General features: G+C 44.2%; 1 protein-coding gene across 1 annotated transcript in view; it reads left to right on the top strand.

Moving 5' to 3' along the window:
* Positions 1-13,884, top strand: part of CCT2 (chaperonin containing TCP1 subunit 2) — an 86,894-nt gene extending 73,010 nt beyond the window's left edge. Inside the window, exons 15-16 of the mRNA XM_063927489.1 lie at positions 3,092-3,233; positions 13,308-13,884. Coding sequence (XP_063783559.1) covers positions 3,092-3,233; positions 13,308-13,338 — 173 coding nt within the window. The 3' untranslated portion in view covers positions 13,339-13,884. The remainder of the gene's footprint in view (positions 1-3,091; positions 3,234-13,307) is intronic.
* Positions 13,885-14,743: the final 859 nt, after the last annotated feature.

Genomic DNA, 14,743 nt, shown 5'->3' with positions numbered 1-14,743 from the left:
GGTGGGGTTACCCTCAGGTATACATGATGGCATCTCGCCACAATTACAAACGCTCAGTATGTGTACAGAACGACAGATCACAAGGGCGGTGGAGGTTCTCACATTCGTGTGGTCATACAGCCTTGTGTATCTGGCTCCACCGTTTTCCGCTGCTCTCTCCGTTGCTAAAACGGATCATAAGACAGTTCGTCACAGTCATACTAGTGATATCTCATGGGTTTCGGAGAGCTTGCTTCTCGAATCTCCAAGGAATACTTGCACACGATCTTTGCCCGCTCATAATACGTCCAACCTGTTACAACAGGGACCGTTCTTTTACCCCTATTTACCTATGTACCGCGGCTGCGGTTTACGGGGTGGTGGTTCAGACCGCCCTCTTAAGAAAAGATATAGGGCATTACAGTATCGGTTATACCAACCATGTTACCAGCTAGGAAGCCGCTTACGGCAGCTCATTATTACAAAATTTGGTGTGCCTATATAGAACCCGTATTCTGTTATTTTACAGACGGGGTGGGATGGAGAACTGCGTTTATCTGCACTGAGGGTGCAGGTATCTGTGTGGTCAATTTATTTTCACATTTGGGTGCCTTGTATTCCAAGCCACCGTATTTGAGTTTTCTCATGACAAAGCAGAACTTCGGACGAATTCCGATTTCTTATTCTTCACATCAATAAACCAATAGTGGTTCCTGTGTTGACAGCACATTCTAGAATTCTGAATGTGGTACACGCATTACGCGTCTATATGTCCCGAACGTCTACAGTACGTAATACGAATACGTTGTTTGTTCTCTATGATGCTGCCAACTGGGGTTAGCCAGTTTCTCAGCAGACATTATCCAGTTGGATAAAAATGACTACAAGTCAGGCTTACTTTAAGGCTAAGTTACAGTCGCCTACGTCAGTAATAGCTCATCCCACAGGTTCTGTGGGAATGTCATGACCAGCTGGTCGTGGAGCATCTACGATGCGGCTACATAGTCTTCAGTGCACACGTTGGTGCGCGTTTACACGTTATGAAACGGTTGCGGCATCAGCATCTAGCTTTGGCCGCCTACTGTTACAGGTGTCAAACAGCTCTCCCGCCCACGAGGGAAGCTTTGGTACGTCCCAAGAGTACTCCAGTGACCCCTAGTGGATGAAAAAGAAAATAGGATTTTGGTACTTACCAGGTAAATCCTTTTCTTTGAATCCATAGGGGGCACTGGACGCCCACCCAGAGCAGTTTTACCTGGGTTGTATTAAGCTCAGAGGAGCTTATGGTAACACATTTTAACAGATTGGTTCAAATTATAAAGGTCTATCGGTTATGGTGTCAACTGTTTAGTTGACAATAACGTTATGTGTCAACTTTGTTGTTGTCCGTTATATTATAGGAATTCTCCATTGTCAACCTCTCTATAGTTCCTGTTCGCTCAGTAAAAAACACTGAGGTCGTACACTGAGGTACTCTGGGATATGGAGGGGTGGAGAGTTCTAAATTTAAATATTCAGTGCCTTTGTTTCTGCTAAGCCGTCCATATCCCAAGAGTACTCCAGTGCCCCCTATGGATTCAAAGAAAAGGATTTACCTGGTAAGTACCAAAATCCTATTTTCTGTTTGCATGCTCCTGTATTGCAAACAGAAATCCACCTTAAGTCGTGGCTTATCGTGGTCAGTAATTGAGTAGCTCTGGGAGCTAAAAGCCTCCTGTTTTTTAAGTCCCGAGGCTAATTGAATCCCCCACAAACGGTTGGTTTGTTGCCCATTACTCCTCCCTGAAAATACTCTAAGAAATGTGACCTTTATAAGACAGACAGGGACAGGTCGAAGCAAAACAATTTTAGGGGAGACATTATCTATCTTAGAATGTGGCGTTCCTATTGAGTCTTTGAGCTTTATAGAATTTTTGTTTTTAGTTCTATGTATGTAGATTTTTCTGCGTACTTTCTTTGTGAATCGAACTGCTACTTTTTATCTGGTTAAAGAGAAGTTTTAAATCTGAATACAAAGAGGCATGTTTTTCTAGGCATTCTGGGGGAATCCAATTGCCAGGTATAGCCATGCCTTGCGGCAGCTTGGATTTGCACAATTTTGAAAGCAGATCCGTAGGGCTGTGTGCAAAGTTGTACGTATTCAGGGTGAGAGTGGTGGTACTGTTTCTGGCATTTCAGCACCACTGCAACAGCAACTCACCCTTTGCCCACAATTGGATTCCCCCCACTGTCTACCTGTTTTAGTGGAGTTTCCTTAATGATGATGATTTATTAACGAAGGCTCTACTAAAGGTAGATTCTTTTGTACATTTGTTTTAATTTTAATATATATATAATGTGAGCCAATATGCAAAGCAAAGTTCATAAGGGCAAAGTTGGGTTCACACCAGACATAATGGTGCATAAATGTATGTAGACTAGACATTAAAGAATTACCTACAAGGCATACCTCAGACTCTGTCCTCAAACAGTTCATGTCTTCCAGATCTCCTCACAGAATCACAAGTAAAATAATTAGCTCCACATGTGGATGTTTTAGTGTCAGTGAGTAATAAGTACAGCTGTGCAATTGCCAGGTGACCTGCAAAACTTGAACTGCATGGGGTCCTGCGGACCGACTGCATTGCAGAATAGCAGTTATGGTGCAATTAAAAAGGATAGGCGTGTTTTGGGGGCTTTTATTATTACACTATGTAACAGAATTTTTGTCATTGGGTGGGAAGTGCTGTTTCCTAATTGAAGTGTTCTTTTGAGACATAATCAAGGACAAGAAAACAATAACATTTGTTAGTGTTATTATGTTTAAATTTATAGTGTGTGTGTGTGTGTAATAACTTGTAAGGCTTATTATTTTGAAAGGATATTGCTGTAATGTGGCAGATTTCAGTTACGCAAATATATTTGTGTCCAATACCATTGTTAAAAATTTAAATTCATTATAATTAGAAGTTATGTCCCAGTACTTGACTGTTTTTATAACTCCTGCTAATCCTTAGTTTTGAAAGAATCTGACTATATAAAGGTTTACCACATTGGTTCTATACAGGTGTACTTTTAGGAACATAGTGATGTCTGATCGTTTTGCTGACCAGATTTAATTTTGCTCTTTCAGACATGAAAAATGGCATTATTGGTGATATGGAAGAGTTGGGGATAACTGAAAGTTTCCAGGTGAAGAGACAAGTCTTGCTGAGTGCTTCCGAAGCTGCAGAGGTGATCCTGCGTGTAGACAATATTATTAAAGCTGCACCAAGGTAACTCCCTTAATTGAAAGACTAACATCTGCAAATCTATTTTAATACTAGAGAAATGGGGAACCCTGCGCCATAAGGTGGATATCTGTTGTGGGTCGAATAATGCTGCTGTGTACAGAGGTAGCTGAACCTCACAAACTGAATTAGAGAACAGCAATTGTACAGCGCTCAACCCTTTATGTGGTGTAATGTAATAGAATCTAATCAGTAGGCCACATCCACTAGTAGAGAGCACACAGTGTTTGCACACTGCTGTTTAACTTAACTCCTTATGTTGTTTATACAGTCTGTGACTATTTGTTTACAATCAGTAATTAATCTTTGCTTTACTATTGCCACTAGTACTGATTTGTTCTATACATTACACCACATAAAGGGTTGAGCGGTGTACCATTCCTGTTCTCTCTTTCTAGTTTATATTGCTTGTTTTAGGTCAGCTATATAAAATGATGCACATGAAACTTGCATATATCTTTGCTGCATTGCACGTATGCGTAGTAAAATTTGCATAATTACATGTCAGCTAAGTTTCATGTATATTTTTTGGTCACAGCTTTGTCTGGGATGTAGAGCACCCTTACTGTAATCCTCAACCTTAGTACTCTTAACCTAAACCTCAGCCAAAACATTCATTCTAATACACTAACCATAACCCCTACACCTAACACCTAAGCCAAACCGCTAAACGAACCCCAATACCCTAAACTTGTGATTCTCATTCTCGGTACTCAAGGCACACTAACAGTCAAGATATTAGTGAAATCCATGTTTGAGCATAGATGGTTCAATCAAAATAACTAAGGTACTGATTGCCACCTGTGCTCAAGTATGGCTTTCCAAAAACCTGGACTGTTAGAATGTCTGGAGTACAGTGTTTGGGAACCCCTGCCCTAACCCAAACCCCTAAATTAACTCTAATTCCCCACCCCAAAAGGGCTGACTAGATTGGCCATATGGTTCTTATCTGCCGTTACATTGTAATTATCTAGGTCTGAAATGGCAATGTTAGATCAACATTTATTTGTTTTTATTTTTTTAAGCACATTTTTTTTTCAATTCAAACCTAGAGCAATAACTCCATTTGTACATTTTGCCCAAATGGTTGGGCTAGTTGGCAAACAATAACGTTATATTACTATTTTTACGATGTGCAGGTTATAATTGGCAATGAGTGTGGCATGATGGTTTGTGTGTTGGATTTTTCTGTCTCAGAAGCAGTTGCTATATTTAGATGGGTCTGTCATGTCGGCAATGGATGAGCAGATTCCTTAAACTACAGTCAACTGTAATCCTAAGCCTCTGCCCATACTCAGTTCACTGCTTTATGTCATCTTCATGTACCCACTTGCAAAACACCACGTGCAATGTTTGTATGGCCGCTTAACCCCTTTCTGATTTTAGGTTTTATACCTTAGTGACCAGGCTAGATGTGATCATTTGGAGGTGTGCTGACCACTAGGGTAGCCACATTTCAGTCTCCACATTAGATTGGGTGCATTATACCAGCACTGATGTGACAGGAGAAGCAGTATAGATGGGTACATTAGTTTTTTGGTTTTTTTTCTGTTTGTTTTGCTCGCATGCACTACTCTTGCCAAATTCAAAACTGGTTTTCTTTGAGCAACCCTTTTGTCACTGTGGCTGCTATCATCCCAGTGCAGTGCCTGTTTTGTCATGTTAAACTGGCTCCCCTTACTCAAGTTTATTTAGGATACAGGCATAGTAGTTGTACAGAAATAAGCATTTAGTGCTTAGTGTAACACCAACAAAGTACACAAATAAAAGCTGCTTATACCAGGTCCTCCAGAAGCCTCAAAAGTTTATTTCCCCAAGCGGTCCGCCTGTTGAACTCCAGAACATAGACTAGAAGTACATGTAACTAACTCGTGTCCCTACGGTATTCCATCTGTATGACTTTACTTGCCTTCCCCCCCCAAAACCCACATTCTTATCTGTTACCTACTAGCAAACCGAAGACTAATTCCTAGTATGAGCAAGTATACCTGGCCAATAAAGCTGATTCTGATTATACAGTACATACGAAATGTCTGCCTCCCCAGTGATACTGGTTTAGTGTATATACTGTGAAACAGCCAGAAACGAACAGGAAACAAACATCGCATTCTAAAATAACATCGCAATAAACAGGTTTAATTTCTCTAGCATCCATAAGGGATATTGGGGAATCTAGTACGATGGGGTATAGACTGGGTCCAAAGGTGCCAGTGCACTTTAAATTTCTTCACTGGGTGTGCTGGCTACTCCCCTCTATGCCCCCTCCCACAGACAGTTTCGAAAAAAGTGCCCTCAGGAGAGGATGCACATCTCTGCGCTCCAGAGAGTTTTCCTCTATTTCTTTTTAATGTTTGTTATTTTCGGTATGCTGTTTGGGCAACAGTATACCTGCAAAGTGGGAGTTAGGGAGGAGGATGGTCACCGGCCTTGCGAGGTGCTGAGCCGCTTCCCTGCTGCAGGACCACCGTCCTGAGGGGTGGTTGTTTAGCGGGGCACTGCACCTTGGCTGTCACAATCGCAGCATGCCGCACACCCCTAACACTGAAGGTGATGTCTGGTGAGTACAAACAGGGGGCACCGCTAGGGGGGTTACCCTGGTTTAAAGTGCGGAAGAACGCGGGCGCGGCATACGCGGGCACGGCATACAGGACACTCCTGGGGGGGGGTCCCGCTAGGGTTCCCCGTGTAGACTGGCTGACAATCGCTTGAACTAGCACTTGTGTGATGTTTTTAAGCAAACAGGAGACATTGCCAGTATAAATAATTACTTTAGCTCCGGCGCCATTGGAGGTGGCGGAGCTACCTCAGAGCAGGACCAGAGGCATTTTAGCGCGCGCACACAGCGCTTTCTGCCTCACAAGACACGCTGGAAAACTGATACAGGGTGTAGCAAAGGGGGAGAGCCGCTGTTGTACACTGTCTGGGTCCTTTACAGGACAGACGTTATTAGTGTTTACTGTGATATAGTTAGCTGTCTGCCTCACTGGGGTTGTGCTGGTGTCCTTCTCTCTGTGTGTCTCCTCTCACACACAGGGCAGGCTTGAGATATTACTGTCTGTGTGTATGTTATTGTGCTTACTGTGAAACATGGGTAGACGAGCTGTGCAATGTATGTCACACTAGATTCTCTCCAGTATCATCTGATTCTGTTTCTTGTGAACAATGCAGCCAATCTTCACAAATCAGTCAAGTGGCTGGAGGAGAGGGTCCAGAGCCATCATGGCTTAGGGTCTCTTCCCAGCTCACTGCTAATGTCCAGAAAAGTCAGCTACTACAACAGGCTGTTGCAGATTAGCTGCTAGGGCAGATGTTACACAGCCCCCCATCTCTCATGCAGGACCACAAAAGCGTGGTTTGCCTGCTCTATCTGACACAGATGAGGATATTCAGGAGGATGGGGAGGACTTGGACCCTGTTAGTGGGGATGCCGATTCTGCTCAGGGTATTGAACCCTTAATTCTGGCTATACTGGATGTGTTAAAGCTCCCTCTAGAGGACACTGCATCACAGCAGTCGTTTTTCTTTACACAAAACAAGCCTAATGTTACTTTCCCTGATTCTGCAGAGTTAGATGACCTATTCGAGTTGGCATGGAAAAATACAGACAAAAAATTCCAAGTAAGTTTTTGCACACTTTCCCATTTGCTCCTGAAGGTAGGAAATTTTGAGAGGAACCCCCGGGTGTTGATGTCAGTCTCTCGACTGTCCAAAAAGGCGGTGCTGCCTACCCCGGGCTACTTTACCATAAATGATCCTGGGGATAGGAAAATTAGAAGCTACACTCAAATCTATTTACATGGCAGCAGGTGCATCGCAAAAGCTGGTCATTGCAGGTTGCCGGATGACCCATGCCATTCATTCATGGGCCACTCAAATTCAGGAGGGCCTCTCCGGGGCTATGCCCCCGGTCACTATGGTGACCCTCCTAAAACACATTCAGGACACTACATGCATCCTCTGTGATTCCCTCAAAGAGATGGGGAACATTAATGCTAGGACCTCTGCCATGGCAGTGTCGGTGCGCAAGGCCTTGTGGTTGCGTCAGTGGATAGCGAACACAGAATCCAAATGCAGTGTGGAATCCCTCTCCTTTTCAGGGGAATGTCTCTGGGGTTGAATTGGATACATGGATTTCCAAAGTAACGGCTGGGAAATCCACTTCTCCCCTCTGGGCCCCGCCGGCGAGACGCTCCTACCCAGGGCCGTCTGTACAGTCCTTTCGGTCTCACAGATTTCGATCTAAGGCCAGAGGTGCCTCCAATGCGTCTAGAGGCACCCGAGGTAAGTCCAGAAAGCCTGCCAGCACCAGCTCTTTGGAACAGACCACCAGTTCTGCTTCCACTAAATCCACAGCATGACAGTGGGGGTGTCGAGGTGGGTGCTCAACTGCGTCACTTCAGCCGCGTCTGGGAGGCTTCCTGCAAGGATACCTGGGTCAGGGATCTTGTTTCTCAAGTTTACAAGCTGGAGTTAGTCAGTGCTCCTCCCCAACGATTTTTCAAATCAAGCTTAACAGCTTTGGAGGATATGCAGGTTACGTTGCAACAGGCCATCCTAAAGTTGGTCCAGTCCCACGTCATTGTTCCAGTACCAATACCACAACGAGGCAAGGGTTATTACTCCAGCCTGTTTATGGTACCGAAACCAGACGGTTCAGTAAGGCCCATTTTGAATCTAAAGTCCTTGAATCCTTACCTGAAGGTGTTCAAGTTCAAAATGGAATCCTTGCAAGCAGTGATTGCAGGCCTGGAAGAACAGGAATTCATGGTTTCCTTGGATATCAAGGATGCCTACCTCCCATATTCCGATTTGGCCACCTCATCAGGTGTACCTGAGGTTTTTCCTGCTGGACAATGGCTACCAATTCCAGGCACTGCCCTTCGGTCTGTCCACAGCTCCGAGGGTGTTTACAAAGGTGATGGCGGAGATGATCCAGGTCCACGGAGTCAATATTGTCCCTTACCTGGACGATCTTCTGATCAAAGCAAGATTCAGGGAGCTTTCGCTGCTCCATATAGACCGCACTATCCAACTTCTGTCACGCCATGAGTGGATCCTCAACTTACAGGAGTCCCACCTGGAACAGACTCGGCAGCTCTTGTTCCTGGGTATGTTGCTGGATACTGTGGCCCAGAAGGTGTTCGTACCAGAGGACAAGGCGAGAGCACTTCAGGAGATGGTCCGCATGGTGCTCAAACCTACTCTAGTGTCCGTTCATCTTTGCATAAGATTGTTGGGAAAGATGGTTTCCTCATACGAGGCGATCCAATATGGGAGGTTCCATGCCAGGACTTTTCAGTCCTCCAATCTACTGGAAGGCCGGAGTTTTGGAATCCAGGATTGGACCCTCCTCACGACGGATGCGAGTTTAAAGGGAAGTGGAACTGTCACCCAAGGGGTGCAGTTCCAGGGCAGGTGGTCAGCCCACGAAAGCCTCCTTCGATCAACATTCTGGAACTTTGGGTGATCTACAATGCTCTGCTTCAGGCCTCTCCTCTTCTGAGGGATCCCGTGATGCAAGTAGTCGGACAACGCCACAGGAGTGGCATATGTCAATCGGCAAGGAGGGACAAAAAGCAGAGCCTGCATGCCAGAGGTGTCAAGGATACTCCTCTGGGCAGAAAGAAATGCAAGAGCATTGTCCGCAATCTTCATTCTGGGAGTAGACAACTGGGAAGTGGACTTCCTAAGTCACGATCTCCACCCGGGCAAGTGGGGTCTACACCAGCAGATCATCCATCCACCAATGGGGATGTCTACAAATAGACATGATTGCTTCTTGTCTCAACAAGAAGCTTCACTGGTATTGCTCACAAACCAGGGACCCTCGGGTGAGGGCAGTAGATTCACTGACGTCGCCTTGGCCGTACCGACTGGTCTACCTGTTTCCTCCGATTCCGTTGCTCCCAAGGGTGCTCAAGTGAATTAGAAATCGGGGAGTCCAGGCAATTCTAATTGCCCTGGATTGGCCTCGGAGGGTGTGGTTTGCGGATCTTCTGGACATGTCAGTCGAAGACCCTTGGCAGCTACCTCTCAGAAGAGATCTTCAACAAGGACCGTTCGTCTACCCAGACTTACAGCAACTTCGTTTGACAGCATGAAGGTTGAGCAGAACGTCCTAGCTCACAAGGGCTTTTCCAAAAATGTTATTGCTACCATGGTACAGGCCAGGAAGCCTGTGACATCAAAACACTATCATCATCTGGAGAAGATATGTCTCTTGGTGCGAGGTACGCACGTATCCTCCTGCGGAGTTTCACTTGGTACATTTTTTTATGTTTCCTGCAGGCTGATGTGGATAAGGGTTTATGTCTGGGTTCCATTAAGGTCCAGATTTCAGCTCTCTCCATTTTCTTCCAGAAGAAGTTGGCAGTGTTGCCAGGAGTTCAGACCTTCTTGCAGGGGGTACTCCACATACATCCTCCTTTTGTGCCGCTTACAGCACCCTGGGATTTGAATGTAGTGTTGGAATTTCTACAGTCCTCCTGGTTTGAACCTCTGATGACGGTAGAAGACAAGTTCCTCATGTGGCAAACTGATGTTACTGGCCCTGGCTTCTGCTCAACGTGTCTCCGAATTGGGAGCCTTATCATTTTAAAAGTCTGTACTTGGTCTTTTACGAGGACAGAGCGGAGCTCTGGACTAGACATCCATTCCTGCCGAAGGTTGTCTCCGCGTTTCACCTGAATCAACCTATTGTGGTTCCGCCCTGTTCTGATACTTCTGCTCCTCCAGAGGCATTGGATGCTGTGCGTGCCTTGATAATCTGTCAAGCGCACAGCTCGGCTCAGAAAGACTGATTCCTTGTTCGTGTTCTGTGATGCGCAGAAAAAAGGTTGTCCTCCTTTGAAGCAGTCCATTGCTCGTTGTATTAGGCTTACTATCCAACAGGCCTATGTGTCGCCAACCTTACCTGTTCCTAAGTCACTGAAGGCCCACTCCGCAAGATCAGTGGGCTTTTCCTGGGCGGCTGCTGTGGAGTCTGCCTTGCAACTATGCCGAGCTGCTGCCTGGTCGGGGAAGAACACTTTTGTGAAGTTCTCCAAATTTGATACCCTGGCCAAAGAGGATGCCCAGTTTGGGCAGGTGGTGCTGCAGCAGTCTCCGCACGTTCCAACCTTCTGGAAGCTTTGGGACATCCCCATCGTACTAGATTCCCCAATATCCCTTATGGATGCTAGAGAAAATAGGATATTAATTACCTACTGGAAAATCCTTTTCTCTTAGTCCATAAGGGATATTGGGCGCCCGCCTCAGTGCGTTTACTTTTTTCTGCAGATTCTCTCTTATGTGGTTACCTCTTCAGCGGTTGCTGCTGTTGTTTCCAGCTGTTGCTGGTCGTATGTTAGTGGTGTGCTGGTTTAGAAATCTCAGCACTATTTGTCATGTTTCCTTCTCTCATATATGTCCTTTCTCCTTCAGGCACGTTTTTACCTGTAACTGCTTGTGGGAGGGGGCATTGAGGGGAGGAGCCAGCACACCCATTTGAAAAAATTTAAAGTGCACCAGCTCCTTTGGACCCAGTCTATACCCCATTGTACTAGATTCCCCAATATCCCTTATGGACTACAAGAAAAGGATTTACCGGTTGGTAATTTAAAATCCTTGCATAACAAATATAAAAACTGTGCTCATCTAGCAACAATGTCTTGGTTTTCTCTGTAATCCTGATCATGAGGAAATAAACCTTGAACAAATAAGAATATATTATTTTCTTTCAATCACTATTAACTATGGTGTCTCCAGGATCTGAGACAGGAGACTATAAAAGACAATGATCATCTGACCTTAACATCTTGGTCTTCTCCGCAATCCCAATTTTAAGGGAATATACCTCCGTAAGATTTGCCACATGTTCAATAATATCTCAGAATGTGTCTTTAACAAATGTAAAATACTACTTAGAAAATATTAGTGTTACAAATAACGTATAGGCTTGCTTTTCTCTGAAATGGTTAACCTCTGTAAAATGTTACTGATGCAGAATTTTGCAATACATTTTGTTTATAGTATGTTATTTCTATCCTTTTATACAGCCTTATTAGTATAGTTTTAACATTTTGTGATCAGATCACAGAGCAGTTTTGTCTAGTGCAGGGGTGTCAAACTCGCGGCCCTCCAGCTGTTGTGGAACTACACATCCCAGCATGCCTTGCCATCTATTTTGTATTAGGGATGGCTGCAACTGTGGCAAGGCATGCTGGAATGTGTAGTTCCACAACAGCTGGAGGGCCATGAGTTTGACACCCCTGGTCTAGTGGATTAAGATTTAGACTCTGCTGGAGATTTATGGGCATTTTTGTTTCCTGAAAGTCCGGCTAAAGCCTCCTGGTGTTTACCAGTATGTCTCCTTACTCATATTCTGAACGTGCAGGTGGTTTCTTTGATATAACACAGAGCTGCTTTTAAAAACCATATTTAATAATGTACTACAGATAAACTGCTTTCTCGCGGCTCTACTAAAACTGTGTGTAGTACTCTTAAATGTGTTCAGATGCCTAGCTTGGTACGTACTGGAAGTGTAGAATAGGGCAAGAACTGCTGATGTCTTTAATGGTACAGAATTGTCCTGTTCCAAAGTATACAAGGGGTGTGCAGTAAGTTTCTGGACGCGCAAAAAGTATTTATTTACAAAGTGAACATTACATTTTTTTGCCAGAGGAGTCTATGCAAAGTTGCATGCGCTCAAACCACTTGGTGAAGCACCTGCCCAGTCCGAAGTAGGTATGACCTACATGGTGGATGAAGGTCTCCACTGTAGCTGCCAGTGACTCAAAATGAATCCCACGCATCTTGCACTTGATTTGTGGAAACACAAAGAAGTTGCATGGGGCCAGATCTGGACTGTACACTGTTATGACCAAGCTTCTGTATGCATTCATGTTGCTAGAAAATCCACCAATTTCCTGGACTTATGGGCAGGTACATTCTTGTGATGGAGATGGGCACCATGAGTGCGAGTTCTTGGACGGCGACTGGAAATGGTTTACAGCACTTGTGGCATGCATTGGTTGGCGTACCAGTCCCCAGTGACTGTGCTGCTGTACCAGTGGTACAGTAGCTACATGACCAGTCCTGGCCATGCTGCACTCACATTGTAACTGGCAGCGCACCTCAAACTGCTGACAGACTGATATCGGTGTTGAAACCATAAATCTCTGATTCATCATCACTGATAATCTCCCAGACAGTTTATGCAACCGCTATCAAACCTGGCCAGCATGTTGCAGCACCTAGTCACCTGAGCCTCTTGAGTCAGCTGATGTGGCACCCAGCATGCAGAAACCTTGCTCAGGTCAAGCCTTTTGTAGCGTTACAAGCGGATGGATCCCGATGAGATGCCTATCTCCTTCTCTAACTGGGCCACGGTCACCTGTCGTCCACTTCAACTATTAGCTGCAACGTTGTCCTCTGTGATGGCAGACACAGATAAGCCACAGCGCTTCTTGTCATCATGGGACAGTCTCGTACAGAAATTCTGCAAATCACTGAGTGGTACGGGACGGTTCTTCCTCTCCAAAAGCCTAGTTTGTGAAGGAAGTGAAAATGGTTCTGTGCCTTGACATTTCACAACCACTTTAGCCAGAGATTACAGTCAACAAACGTATTGCACACCGCTTGTAGAAGTAAGAGGTCATTTAGTTTGCTGCGCATCCCATTATAGAGATCTTCCACATGTGCTCCCTTCGGAATGTACTCTTTGAGGGTAACCTAAGTGCAGATGTGTTTGTGTGAAACTTTAATGCCACATCCTTGTATTTGGAGAGCAAAGTAGACCTCACTCTGATTCTATGATCTTTTTATGTCCAGTGTTCTTTATTTTGGTGTATGCATTAGGTTTCTTACAGGACAGTTATATTCAGTTAGACATGTGCCGAGCTTACTAACAGTCTAAATGAAAAGGATTAAATAAGGATAAATGTAATTGTGGAATATGGTGCCTTTTTCACTTCTATTTTGTATTATAAAGTACTTTTAAGTTCTTGTTTCATCCGTTTAGTTTTTTTAATACTATGTAACAAATGAGTATTGAAATTTATCATTTTTTTTTTTTTTTAGAAAACGTGTTCCAGATCACCACCCCTGTTAACATTTCTACAGAATGCAGAGTGTGTGGACCCGACGGCAAAGACGTGCAAGGCAGTGTTGCAGCAAAGGCTGTATAATTGTCATCCTGGCACTTGGGGATTCCACCCACAACTGTGGTTTATTTATTGTTACAAGATGTTTTGGGGGATTTGCTTTGCCACACAATTTTGGTAACACATGTACTCATTCAGTACAGAGTACTTAAATGTTCATGTGAAATGTGTTTTGCTTAGTGAGCAAAGCTGGAAGTGTAGAAACATCCATATTTTAAAAGGATATTTTGAACTTGCAGATTCTCTTTAGCAAATATTTGCCATTCCGCTTGAGCTGGTAAATTGTTCCGTTTATTGTTTATACACCGCCTTTGGTGACTGACCAGAAAGATGCTGAATCTTTAATGCAAATGATTTAAAAATTTTTGTTTCATTTGCTAATACAAAAGCAGATGTATAGAAAAGCAAATCCGTACAATGGACTAATTCCACATGTAGCACTGATAAGAGGTTTACGCACTCAGTGCATCTAATAAATAATTTCTTAATTCAAATTGTTTGTGCTACCTTCTCTTTGTCATGGAAACAGTTTTTCCGTTCATTGGCCCTCATTCCGAGTTGTTCGCTCGTTGCCGAGTTTCGCTATATTGCGATTAGTCGCTTACTGCGCATGCGCAAGGTTCGCAGAGCGCATGCGCTTAGTTATTTTACTCAAGTTAGGTATTTTACTCACGGCATAACGAGGATTTTTCATCGTTCTGGTGATCGGAGTGTGATTGACAGGAAGTGGGTGTTTCTGGGCGGAAACTGGCCGTTTTCTGGGCGTGTGCGAAAAACGCTGGAGTTTCTGGGAAAAACGCGGGAGTGTCTGAAGAAACGGGGGAGTGTCTGGGCGAACGCTGGGTGTGTTTGTGACGTCAAACTAGGAACGAAACTGACTGAACTGATCGCAATGTAAGAGTAAGTCTGGAGCTACTCAGAAACTGCTAAGAATTTTCTATTCGCAAATCTGCTAATCTTTCGTTCGCAATTCTGCTATGCTAAGATACACTCCCAGAGGGTGGCGGCCTAGCGTGTGCAATGCTGCTAAAAGCAGCTAGCGAGCGAACAACTCTGAGGGCCATTGCTCCTTTAGTGGAAATTTTGCTGCACTATATTGTATTGTATACTGTATTATATCAACACACAGAAGACATGAGAAGGGAAAATGAGGAAATGTAGGTAAATCTACAATGTTCAATCACCAACAGACAAATGTGTACCAGGCTGTCATTATATAGATCATATGTAAGTAGGGCTTCTAAGTAAGCGCTAAGAATTTTGTGAACCTCTAAATAAATGGGGAAGATGAAGTGTGGTGTATTTGCATCCTAATTCCATTTAAAAAATTTTGACATTCATGCCTAGAACTTT

The sequence above is a fragment of the Pseudophryne corroboree genome, chromosome 6 (genome assembly GCF_028390025.1).
Source record: "Pseudophryne corroboree isolate aPseCor3 chromosome 6, aPseCor3.hap2, whole genome shotgun sequence".
Classification (NCBI taxonomy): Eukaryota; Metazoa; Chordata; class Amphibia; order Anura; family Myobatrachidae; genus Pseudophryne; species Pseudophryne corroboree.
This window is presented reverse-complemented; position numbering and strand designations above follow the sequence as displayed.